Here is a 13504-nt window from a genome sequence, read left to right on the forward strand (position 1 = left end):
CTGTGGGGAGTTTGCATGTTCTCCCCGTGCATGCGTGGGTTTTCTCCAAGTACTCCGGTTTCCTCCCACATTCCAAAAACATGCTAGGTTAATTAGCGACTCCAAATTGTCCATAGGTATGAATGTGAGTGTGAATGGTTGTTTGTCTATATGTGCCCTGTGATTGGCTGCAGACCAGTCAACAACTGGGATAGGCTCCAGCACCCCCACAACACTCGTGAGGATAGAAAATGAGGGTAGAAAATGAATGAATGAATGAATGAATGGCACGCTTGCTTTCTCCTCTAACATGGCACCAATTTCAGATCAACATTTGCAATAAAGTCCTTACTAGATTTGATTCTGCTCCAAAACGGGTACTGTAGATACATAGGTACTGTAAGATGATCGATAGGAAAGATGGAATGGGAGTCACAGCAACTATGGTGCATTCAGGGACCGTCAAACAACGTGTAAAATGTAAACACCTGACCAAAAGACATGTATTATCACATATTTATACATTATTATCAACTTATGATGAATGGAATGAATGAATTTCCTATTTTCTGAGAAATAATAATCGACTGTATGTGATTGGTGTAAGACATTTACGCATATTTTCATATCAAGTTGATTCAAAACTAGCCATACTGTAAACAATCATACAATAAGAGTAAGTCTCCTACACTTCTGCATGAGTGCCATTGTAAAAAAAGGGCTTGTCTGTCACACAGTGACCTACAACCTCTGGTGTCCATCGTTGGACTCTGGGATTTCCATCCGGACCCGTTCTGACGATGATGGCGCTCTTGGATGCTACGGAAGGGTCCTCGTCAAAGAAGTTAAATGGTCGAATGAAGAATCCCACCGCGTTGCCAGGTGTTGCCGTGTTGGGGATGTCTTCTGAATGAGGCACATGCAGGAAGCCCACCGTTACCCAGGCGACCAGATCCTACACAAGGGGGGGCAAACTTTACTTATTGATTTGTCATCAGCACACACGTTTGTTTATCTCCTTAGAAGTGCAAACAAAACATAAAAATGTCAGCGACCAGATATGACTCGTGAATCTTTCTTCAGGGCCACCATAGTAGTTCACTAACAGGAATCATTTACTGTCTTAACCTATAAGAATCCATAGTAACCTATGCTAACCAATGCTAACCATCACAATAAACTTATTTCCATTTGCGATTAAATGTGATTAATTATGAGTTAACTATAGGTTTTTAAATGCGATTAATCACAATCAAATATTTTAATCGATAACATACATAAGTCGCACTGGAGTATAAGTCGCTTTATTTGCAGGTAATTTATTTTTCAAACTACTTGACCAAAACAAACATGACGCCATCTTGGAAGGCAAGTTCGAACAATAATAAAAGAATAGCAAACAGGCTGAATAGGTGTTAGATATGCTAACATGGCTAATGCTTATTCAGCTACATGAAAAATAAACATGAACAGAAAAGTTTTTGTAACATAAAAGAAATAAAAAATAATAAATAAAAACAAATAAATAAAAATGAATAAAATAAAGAAAATAAAACACTTAAATTATATTAGGAAAGCAGGAAGTGAACAAATCTAACATATTTTTTTCTGTCTTTTAAAAATAAAACTTTATTCTCTTGATATTTTGACTTTATTCTTGTACTGTAAAATTACTGCTGAACTTTTAATTGTTACAGTATTTGTTGTAATTGTTCCAGTATTATTCATTAGTGTTTTTTTTTGTTGCCATTTATGGTACCCATTATGTCACTGTATTATCATGTCACCTCGTACTTCGGTATGTGACAAAAATAAAAATTAATGTACTTCGGTACGTGACAAAAATAAAAGAAAAAAAATATTAGGAAAGCAGGAAGTGGTGTCATGATGTGCTATATATATATATATATATATATATATATATATATATATATATATATATATATATATATATATATATATATATAATTATATTGACAGTTACTATGGTACCCATTATGTCATTGTATGGTCATATTACCTTGTACTTCGGTACGTGACATACAGTGAAGAAAATAAGTATTTGAACACCCTGCTATTTTGCTATTTCTCCCACTTAGAAATCATGGAGGGGTCTGAAATTTTCATCGTAGGTGCATGTCCACTGTGAGAGAGATAAACTAAAAAGAAAAATCCAGAAATCACAATGCATGATTTTTTAACAATTTATTTGTGTGATACAGCTGCAAATAAGTATTTGAACACCTGTGTATCATCTAGAATTCTGACCCTGAAAGACCTGTTAGTCTGCCCATTAGAAGTCCACCTGCACTCCATGTATCATCCTGAATCAGATGCACCTGTTTGAGGTCGTTAGCTGCATAAAGACACCTGTCCACCCCATACAATCAGTAAGACTTTAACTTGTAACATGGCGAAGACCAAAGAGCTGTCCAAAGACACCAGAGACAAAATTGTACACCTCCACAAGGCTGGAAAGGGCTACGGAGCAATTACCAAGCAGCTTGGTGAAAAAAGGTCCACTGTTGGAGCTATCATTAGAAAATGGAAGAAGCTAAACATGACGGTCAATCTCAATCGGAGTGGAGCCCCATGCAAGATATCACCTCGTGGGGTCTCAATGATTCTAAGAAAGGTGAGGAATCAGCCCAGAACTACACGACAGGACTTGGTCAATGACCTGAAAAGAGCTGGGACCACCGTTTCCAAGGTTACTGTAGGTAATACACTAAGACGTCATGATGTGAAATCATGCATGGCACGAAAGGTTCCCCTGCTTAAACCAGCACATGTCAAGGCCCGTCTTAAGTTTGCATATGACCATTTGGATGATACAGAGGAGTCATGGGAGAAAGTTTTATGGTCAGATGAGACCAAAATAGAACTTTTTGGTCATAATTCCAATAAGCGTGTTTGGAGGAAGAAGAATGAAGAGTACAATCCGAAGAACACCATCCCTACTGTGAAGCATGGGGGTGGTAGCATCATGCTTTGGGGGTGTTTTTCTGCACATGGGACAGGACGAGTGCACTGCATTAAAGAGAGGATGACTGGGGCCGTGTATTGTGAGATTTTGGGGAACAACCTCCTTCCCTCTGTCAGAGCATTGAAGATGGGTCGTGGCTGGGTCTTCCAACACGACAACGACCCGAAGCACACAGCCAGGAAAACCAAGGAGTGGCTCCGTAAGAAGCATATCAAGGTTCTAGCATGGCCCAGCCAGTCTCCAGACCTGAACCCAATCGAAAATCTTTGGAGGGAGCTCAAACTCCGTGTTTCTCAGCGACAGCCCAGAAACCTGACTGATCTAGAGAAGATCTGTGTGGAGGAGTGGGCCAAGATCCCTCCTGCAGTGTGTGCAAACCTGGTGAAAAACTACAGGAAACGTTTGACCTCTGTAATAGCAAACAAAGGCTACTGTACCAAATATTAACATTCATTTTCTCAGGTGTTCAAATACTTATTAGCAGCTGTATCACACAAATAAATTGTTAAAAAATCATGCATTGTGATTTCTGGATTTTTCTTTTTAGTTTATCTCTCTCACAGTGGACATGCACCTACGATGAAAATTTCAGACCCCTCCATGATTTCTAAGTGGGAGAAATAGCAAAATAGCAGGGTGTTCAAATACTTATTTTCTTCACTGTAAGTAAATAAATAAATAAATAAATAAAATAAAATAAAAAATGAAAAAAATAATAAAATTATGTTTAAAAAAACACTTAAATTATATTAGGAAAGCAGGAAGTGAACAAATGTAACAGTTACTGATTGTAAAAGTACCAGATGGAGGGGTAGGATTTTAATAAGTTTTGCTTCTTCTTTTTTTGTTTCTTTACTTAATTTACCTTTTATTTAACCTATTAACATATTTAACCTAGTATGTTATCACCTCGTACTTTGGTACGTGACAAAAAAATAAATAAATAATTTTTTTAATATAAAAAAATTAATAAAATAAAGTTAAAAAACTTAAATTATATTAGGAAAGCAGGAAGTGAACAAATGTAACAGTTACTGATTGTAAAAGTACCAGATGGAGGGGTAGGATTTAATAAGCTTTGCTTCTTCCTACTCCTTTTGGACATGTGGAACTGTGAACTGATTATGTGATGCATTCAATTGTAACCTGATGCATGTTCAAATGAAATTAAACCATCACCATTACCAATGTATCTGTTATGACTCTAGCAATGGTAGCTATCAAAGATGTTTTTCTTCTTATGTGTGCTGTTTGTCATTGACTTGTATGAGGTACCTGGTTTACGATGTCTTCATCATTGCGAATGAAGTCCTCGAAACACACGACAGGTTCCCAGGGGTCATTCTGGTTATAAATACTGCTGCTGGTGGCCTCGCTATCTTTATGATGAGTAACAGCCAAAGGATATCTGCAGAGAAACCATCACAATACCTAGTTGTTTGTCGGTCATCGGGTACGTGACATAATAAGTTACATATCTTTTTGTTTTTGGAGAGATAGAATTGGAACAGCCTGAAATAATGAATTAATTTTATTAATAAAACTTACCTCGACCAAGTGATGCCATTTTCTTCCCGCCAGCCTCTTGGGAGTACGCTGTCGCCATGTGAGTTCATCTGAATCCGGTAGCCCCTGTGATGCCCCCATTTATTTTTCTCATTTGGGTTGTAGAAATGCACGTAGCGGGGGAACTTTTTGCCAAAACGGAAGGCGGCGGATCGTTCCGTCTTGTGTTCCGTCCAGTGGAGTTTGGATTGGACAATCACGTCCTTGGGACTCCAGGGATTCGTGAAGTTGACGAATTTTAAATCCATGGTCTGAAAGCTGTTCTCTCGACCTGTGGCAAAGGAGAAATTATTACAACTATTCATAGTATCGGTCCCACTGGTAGTACAGTAAAAACCTTGGTTTTTGTACAATGTCTTGGTTAGCATACAGTATTGCACGGTGAAACTTATTTATCAAAACACAATATAATTAGCATGTGCTCCCTTCAAAGGGTACCTATTATAATAATTTTTGGGCATTTGAGTTGAGTTCACTCCTGTAGAGCAGCACTACACAATAACCTGCACACAAAGCTTTCTAGATCTTCCAGATTCTGCACTTTTTTGTGCAGCATTTCTGTGGATTTCCTGTTTCCAATCGGTGTGTTTAATTTATTCCAACACCGCCCTCCTTCAGGCACGCCCACTCCGCTGTGACACAATTCCGAGTACTCCTGAGGACTTCCGGATATGTATATGTCCATTGACATGAGTGTCTGCAGCCCATATAAGGAAGTCCAGATCAGAGTGCCGGAAACCCAGCGTTCAGATCCATCCCCAACTTCTTTCAGGACTGATCTCCAAATGCACAACTTCGGCATTGTTCGACACGAGAATACAACAATTCTAACTACATTTATGGGTCAGAAAAGAGGGAAAAGTATAATAGTAAAAGTGGAGTGGGTGGGTTGTTATGGAATTCTGCATGGAATTCTGCATTGGAGATTATGTGGATTTACAAATGTGGTATTTTGGAAAGCAGGACACTATGTCTGGCTTGGAGACTACAGCTGCTGCTATAAATACACATGTATGATTGTCAGTTTCTTTCCACCAGTGGCGTCATTAGGCCTATTTTAAGGGGGGCTTCAAATGATTCTAAATATTTTTAATTTTTAATTTTTAATTTTTAATTTTTAATTTTTAATTTTTAATTTTTAATTTTTAATTTTTAATTTTTAATTTTTAATTTTTAATTTTTAATTTTTTAACAAAAGAAATCTCTGACAAATTTCATAATAAAATACAAAAGCAGGCTAATTAGCAAGCCAATAAGCAAGACTAGTAATCAGAACAAGAATAATGATGATAGTAGTAATAATAATAATAGGCTAATTAATAATATAATAATGATTATTATATAACTGATGACTGTCCACTGGACAGAATGGTTGCAGAGCTTTAGCAGCGGTTTAGCAGTGTAGATTGTGTGTACTTGTGTACATTTAATGGTGGCCTAAAACAATTGAGTATCTCTACTAAATCTGACCAAAAGTGGGAAAATTATATCCCGGTTCTTTTTCCTTATTTGTTTTTTGGTTATTTAGATTTTGCATCCATGTACTTATACATATACTCGTGATTTTTTTCATTTTAATTTTTTTTAATGGCTTTTGTTGATACAAAATATTGAAAATAAATGTCACTTTTCCTGTATCTTGTATTGTATTATATGTATCTGTAATATCTAACACCTGTAATGAACATGGTGCTTTGTGCTGCCTATCAACTGTCAGTTTTATGATGGCTAAAGTCCATGCTTCTCTGACCGAGATCACAAGTCTTCGGTTAATTCCGCACTGATATCTTTATGAATGCATATCTTTGTCTACGGTCATGAATCTAGGTCATCATAAAAACGCATTTTGGCCAATCAGAGGTCTGGAAAAACAAAATCAGAGTTCGATTCCACCCTTGGCCATCTCTGTGTGGAGTTTGCATGTTCTCCCAGTGCATGCGTGGGTTTTCTCCGGGGACTCCGGTTTCCTCCCACATTCCAAAAACATGCTAGGTTAATTGGCGACTCCAAATTGTCCATAGGTATGAATGTGAGTGTGAATGGTTGTTTGTCTATATGTGCCCTGTGATTGGCTGGCCACCAGTCCAGGGTGTACCCTGCCTTTCGGCCCAAAGACAGCTGGGATAGGCTCCAGCACCCCACTGCGACTCTCGTATAAGGAAAAGCGGGAGAAAATGAATGAATTTAGAGCATAGAAAACCATCTAAAAATGTTTTTTAACATTATTAGAGCCCTCTAGACATGAAATAACACCCCTATAGTTACCTTTACACTCATATTAGCCAAATGTAGTGGTCATGATAAGAGAAAATAAGATATAATATAGACTGCACAGCAACTGAGTGGTTAGCGAGCGGGCCTCACAGCAAGGAGACCCGAGTTTAATTCCACCCTCGGCCATCTCTGTGTGGAGTGTGCATGTTCTCCGGGTACTCCGGTTTCCTCCCACATTCCAAAAACATTGGTTAATTGGCGACTCCAAATTGTCCATAGTTATGAATGTGAGTATGAATGGTTGTTTGTCTGTATGTGCCCTGGGATTGGCTGGCGACCAGTCCAGTGTACACCGCCTTTTGCCCGAAGACAGTTGGGATAGGCTCCAGCCCCCAACTGCGACCCTCGTGAGGATAATCGGTAGAAAATGAATGAATGGATGGTACCTTTTGGGTGTTAAGTTGCTGTGTGATGAGGTTAACGTTGTTTGTAAGATAATTAGCCTAATTTTAGCCTAATCGTAGACTCTGAATGAATGAATGAACGAGCCGCACACTTTCAGGAAAATATCTGATCAACCTCCATGTGCAATATTAAGGGCTCTAAATGCAATATACTAAGTTCTATGTGAAGTATTTCCATAATGCCTCATATTAACTCTCTAACAAGATCTCAGTGTAGAGGCTGGTTATATATCTCATCTCGTTTCATATTATCTACATAGAGTATTGTATATAACTCTGGGAAAACTGTTGATTTTTGTTAATACTTGGGTTGTTTATATTGTTTATTTTTCTATATTGTGTATTTTGTACTGCTTAACTGACTCTGTACTCTTGCTGCTGTGCAATACAAATTTCCCCACTGAGGGATGAATAAAGGCATATCTTAATTTTAATCTTAAAACACTGCCCCCTAGCGTGTTGGTAGAGAACTACAAGAGCCACTGCAGAGCTAAACATTCATTCATTCATTCATTTTCTACCACTTTTTTCTCACGAGGGTCGCGGGGGGTGCTGGAGCCTATCCCAGCTGTCTTTGGGCGAGAGGCAGGGTACACCCTGGACTGGTCGCCAGCCAGCCAATCACAGGGCACATAATCACAGGGAATCGAACCCTGGTCCTCCTAGCTTTGAGGTCTGCGCGCTAACCACTCGACTGCCGTGCCGCTGAGTTTTGTAAGATGATTAGCCTAATTTTAGCCTAATCGTAGACTCTGAATGAATGAATGAACGAGCCGCACACTCTCAGGGAAACACTGCCCCCTATCGTGTTGATAGAGAACTACAACAGCCACTACAGAGCTAAAGCGTTAAGACAAAGATGATGATCTTACCAGCAATGTCCAGGTCGACTTTATAATGGATGAGGTGTGTGTGCAGGTTCCCCAGCACATAGTTGTACACTTTGCTGCCATATTGAAGTCCTTTTGTCGTAAAGAAGGTGGCGTGGATGTAGCCGGTGGCGCTGACCTTGACCTCCATCGCCCCGTTCAGGTAGAAGATGAAATCCCAGATGTAATCATAGTTATAAACCGTCGACGTTGTCCGTACCACTAGCGTAGTACTTTCTAGTCCTCCGTAGAAGCGATACTTTTCCTTGAAGTCGGAGTCAAAATGTCTTCTCAAAGGCAACTCCGTGTTCATTTCGAATATACAAAGCGCATTTTTAAATCGTACCGGTTTATCGGTATCGAAGAAGTGGTAAAGGTCGACAAAGGTAGCGATTTCCGGGCAGTCGATTCCAGGCGCTAGCTCAAATGATTCTGCACCCATTAGCCAACCGGCGTCGATGTACTTTGTTTGCATGGCGGCCGGCGTGTCACCGCCGTAGAAGGCAATAGCTTCTTGGAGGCTGATCTCATAGGCGATTCGTTCTCCGTTAAAACGGACGTCAAAAACCTGAGGTCCGATCGTTGAACTCACTCTATAAGCGAACGACCATCCGGCGTATTCGATAAAATTTCCGTCAATGTGGTAGCGATGACCTTGAGGTTCTACCAGTTTTGGTCCGTGGATGTTTGTGGGGGTGTTGGTGGAACCGCGTGGATTGAAAGTGGAGTATTGGTCGTCGTCATCGTGATGCGGTAGCGTCACCTTCTCCACGGTTCCTGAGTCGTACTTTTCTATCAAGTCCTCCACGCTGTCAAAGTACATACTGCTGTACCACAACTTCTCAACTGTCCACTTGTCTGGATCTCGGTCCTTGTGGTTGATAAGGAACTCGAACCCAATTGGCTGGATGTAATGACCTTCAACGTTTTTGACTAACATGATCCAGGTTCTTCTCTCGCCTGAAGCCAGCCCTCGTGGTGCGATATCGACGAACGTCAAACACCGATCCGTGCAGTTTGCTGCCAATATGAATCCTCCCGTGGTTTCGGATAAAATACTCCTAGCTTTAGTTGCTACCTTCTGAATAATGACTCCGAGGTGGTAATACTCTGTAGTACTTATCGGCCTGGACTCAAACCGAATATGCCGACCTCCTTTGAACCTTTTGACCTCATGAGACTTTGGAGACGGTAAAGGACTGACAATAAACTCTGTAATATTGGGTTTGGTTTGATTCCCGAACTGAACGATAACACGAGCTTGACGCGGAGGCTTGGCTTGACCGCGATCCAACGCTCTCAACGCCTCGTGTTTCTTAGGTACATGGAGCTCCATCAGTATTATGCTGTTCTTCTTCAGGGACTTGTTGGCGGCATCCGTGAGTCCCAGTTGTGGAATTCCGTGGAGGTAAGCCCGTACGGCCTTCATCTCACGAACCGTCAGGTCAGCAAACATGGGGGCGCCATGATGGGCCCAGTCTCTCGCTCTGGAAGCCTCGTAAGAAGCCAAGCACAGAAGATACAGCAGACATGGAAGCCTCATTGCTAAAGGGAAAAACACATAATAAGAGAGTACCTGGTCTAAAACACACACAGGTCAAAAACATGCTAGCTATGCTAACCTTTGTGTTAGTCAACTGGTTAAGTCATTATTGTTTCCAAATATGGCAAAGAATTGGGCTTTAGCTTTCAAGTTTCAGGAACGAGCAACCACAACTCTCCTTGACTAGCTATTTAGCTTCCTGTGTGGTAGCAGTGAACAATGGCTAGCAATGAAGCTACGTCCAGATTGTTGCTATAAATATCCAGTGATGGGAATAACAGCGTTTAAATAAACTAACGCCGTTACTTTTTTTTTTCCTGTAACTTCCACATTTTGCAACCGATTCTGGCTTTTCCAAAGTCAAAATTTTCAACTCATTCAGGACATTTAGCCTTTCTGCACCTACATTGCTAGGTGTTAACATGCTAATGTTAGCATATTAGCATTGCTAGCATACTAGCATTTTTAGCTATTTTCATGTGTAGCCGCATATAAACATTTATCCCTGTCATGCTAGGTGTTAGCATGCTAACGTTAGCATTGCTAGCATGTTAACATTAGTATAGTAGCCTTTTTTGCCATTTTCATAAATAGACACTTATATAAACACCACTACTATGTGAGGTGTATTAGCTTGCGAACATTAGCTTGTTAACACTGCTAGCATGCTAACATTCGCAATGTAAAGATGTAGATCAAATAACTGCAGGATTAGATGTCAACATACAGTTGGGGGGGAATAAATATTTGATGCTCTGTACATTCAGGACATTTAGCCTTTCTGCACCTGCATTGCTAGGTGTTAACATGCTAATGTTAGCATATTAGCATTGCTAGCATAGTAGCATTTTTAGCTATTTTCATGTGTAGCCACATATAAACACTTATCACTGTCATGCTAGGTGTTAGCATGCTAATGTTAGCATTGCTACCATGTTAACATTAGTATAGTAGCATTTTTTGCCATTTTCATAAATAGACACTTATATAAACACCACTACTATGTGAGGTGTATTAGCTTGCGAACATTAGCTTGTTAACACTGCTAGCATGCTAACATTCGCAATGTAAAGATGTAGATCAAATAACTGCAGGATTAGATGTCAACATACAGTTGGGGGGAATAAATATTTGATGCTCTGTACATTCAGGACATTTAGCCTTTCTGCACCTACATTGCTAGGTCTTAACATGCTAATGTTAGCATATTAGCATTGCTAGTATACTAGCATTTTTAGCTATTTTCATGTGTAGCCACATATAAACATTTATCCCTGTCATGCTAGGTGTTAGCATGCTAACGTTAGAATTGCTAGCATGTTAACATTAGTATAGTAGCATTTTTTGCCATTTTCATAAATACTTATATAAACACCACTACTATGTGAGGTGTGTTAGCTTGCGAACATTAGCTTGTTAACACTGCTAGCAACATTCACAATGTAAAGATGTAGATCAAATAACTGCAGAATTAGATGTCAACATACAGTTGGGGGGAATAAATATTTGTAATCTAACTAATTACTTTTACTGTTAGCATAATGCTGTTACCATTTTCAACACCTATTACTGCACGTTACTGAAGCCGCCTAAAAATATATTACAGACTTCATAACTATTCTGCAGCGCAGTGAGAGCGTTGCAGAGTGACAAGGAAGTGGGTGGGATAAGCAATGAGGATTGGCTCAGGTTTTAGTACAATTGTGTCTTTAGCCAATCAGAGAACTTGGGTGGCCGGGTGTTTCGAGCACATATGCAACATGATTGGCAAAGGTGTAGTACAATTGCGTCTTCAGCCAATCAGAGAACTTAAGTGGGCGGGTGTTTAGCAACGACGATTAGCAACAAGGATTGGCTAAAGGTTTAGTAAGATTGTGTTTTCAGCCAAATTTTGGGGTGGGCGTGTATTTAGCAACGAGGATTAGCAACGAGGATTGGCTAAGGTTGTAGTAAGATTGTGTCTTCAGCCAATCAGAGAACTTGGGTGGGCGGGTGTTTAGCGCACATAAGCAATGAGGATTAGCTCAATTTTTAGTACAATTCAGCCAATCGTTTAGTACAATTGCGTTTTCAGCCAATCAGAGAACTTAAGTGGGCGGGTCTTTAGCAACGAGGATTAACAACGAGGATTGGCTAAGGTTTAGTAAGATCGCGTTTTCAGCCAATCAGAGAACTTGGGTGCGCGGGTATTTAGTGCACATAAGCAACAAGGATTGGCTAAGGTTTAGGAAGATTGCGTTTTCAGCCAATCAGAGAACTTGGGTGGGCGGGTGTTTGTAGCATGTCCAAACAGCGAAGTACAGACACTACGAGGCGACAGTACACTACAACAACATGAGGTGATGAAGCATATTATTATTAGTATATTTTAGTATGTACTTCAGGCCAAATAAAAAACAAAAAAAAGCTAAAAGTAAAAAAAACAATCTCTTTGTCATGTTACTATTATTTCATTATTATTATTCATATTGGGCGCATATTGAGTGGTTAGCGTGCAGGCCTCACAGCTAGGAGACCTGAGTTCCAATTCCACCCTCGGCCATCTCTGTGTGGAGTTTGCATGTTCTCCCCGTGCATGCGTGGGTTTTCTCCGGGTACTCCGGTTTCCTCCCACATTCCAAAAACATGCTAGGTTAATTGACGACTCCAAATTGTCCATAGGTTTGAATGTGAGTGTGAATGGTTTGTCTATATGTGCCCTGTGATTGGCTGGCAACCAGTCCAGAGATGACAGCTGGGATCGGCTCCAGCACCCATGCGACCCTCGTGAGGATAAGCGGTAGAAAATTAATGAATGAATATTATTCGTATTATTAGCATAATCTTTTGACATTAAACCTAGCAGGCGGCACATTTAGTAAAAAATAAAAAATGCTCAAACCTACATAACTGAAACAATACAGTCCCCCCCCCACCCCCCAAGTGGCCTAATTCAAAAAACACCCAAAGAATCAGATGCAAATATAGAAACGATATATCCAGTATGTCTACTTAAATAAACTAAACTAAAGTAAATAACAATTGAATGCACTTTACCTGCAGGTAAGCGTGTTGCATTTGTTGTCTTGAATCAGCAAGGGCAAAAAGTGTTCTTTGGAAACAGGAAACAATTCATTGCCTATTACTGGTTAACCTATTTTAAAACCTGTGGCTGATAGGCCGGTCGCATGTAGTAAATGATGAAGAGATAACCGTGCTTTTTAATAAATAACTGAGCTCCTGCAATAGGCGTCTTGGTAAGCAACGCCCGTTATTTAAAAGTAAGATGAAGACAAATACAATTGGAATAAAGTCATCTTTGCAGAATGCAAATTGATACACAGCAAGCTGTACTTGACTACTGCATGTCTTCATGCAACACAACATGCACACTCACACAACTTCATCAATCAGCCAATCATTGTAGGAAGATAGCGACAATGTATGTGGCCCATAGCGACCACTCCAGGGTGTACCCCACCTCTCGCCCGAAGACTGCTGGGATAGGCTCCAGCATCCCCCGCAACCCTTGTGAGGATAACCAGTAGAAAATAAATGAATTTAGAGCATAGAAAACCATCTAAAAATTGTATTCTTAACATTATTAGAGCCCTCTATACATGAAATAACACCCCTATAGTCACCTTTACACTCATATAAACCAAATGTAGTGGTAATAATAAGAGAAAATAAGACATAATATATGCTCATTCCTGCTGCACGGCGAGTTGTTAGCATGCAGGCCTCACAGCTAGGAGACCCGAGTTCAATTCACACCCTCGGCCATCTCTGTGTGGAGTTTGCATGTTCTCCCCTTGCATGGGTTTTCTCTGGGTACTCCGGTTTCCTCCCACATTCCAAAAACATGCTAGGTTAATTAGCGACTCCAAATTGTCCATAGGTA

At 40.0% G+C, this 13504-nt stretch overlaps 1 protein-coding gene across 1 annotated transcript; it reads right to left on the reverse strand.

The window, feature by feature from the left end:
• Positions 1-271: 271 nt before the first annotated feature.
• On the reverse strand, positions 272-12782 carry aoc1 (amine oxidase copper containing 1). Its single transcript, XM_058060354.2, has 5 exons — positions 12658-12782; positions 8082-9623; positions 4514-4802; positions 4241-4373; positions 272-934 (listed from the first exon to the last, which is right to left on the reverse strand). The coding sequence occupies exons 2-5, from the start codon at positions 9619-9621 to the stop codon at positions 665-667; spliced, it is 2232 nt and encodes a 743-aa protein (XP_057916337.2). The 5' UTR covers positions 9622-9623; positions 12658-12782; the 3' UTR covers positions 272-664.
• Positions 12783-13504: the final 722 nt, after the last annotated feature.

Source organism: Doryrhamphus excisus, linkage group LG5 (assembly GCF_037039965.1).
Source record: "Doryrhamphus excisus strain RoL-2023G ecotype Guam linkage group LG5, RoL_Dexc_Guam_v1.1, whole genome shotgun sequence".
NCBI classification, from domain to species: Eukaryota; Metazoa; Chordata; class Actinopteri; order Syngnathiformes; family Syngnathidae; genus Doryrhamphus; species Doryrhamphus excisus.

What these genes read in the sequence shown, in the direction of transcription:
- aoc1 (XM_058060354.2), bottom strand. Translation starts at nt 9,621, where the DNA reads ATGAGGCTTCCATGTCTGCTGTATCTTCTGTGCTTGGCTTCTTACGAG. An exon ending in AGTCGACCTGGACATTGCTG is followed by an intron (nt 4,803 to 8,081) that starts GTAAGATCATCA and finishes CCTTTGCCACAG; the next exon opens with GTCGAGAGAACAGCTTTCAG. An exon ending in ATGAAGACATCGTAAACCAG is followed by an intron (nt 935 to 4,240) that starts GTACCTCATACA and finishes CCCCTTGTGTAG; the next exon opens with GATCTGGTCGCCTGGGTAAC.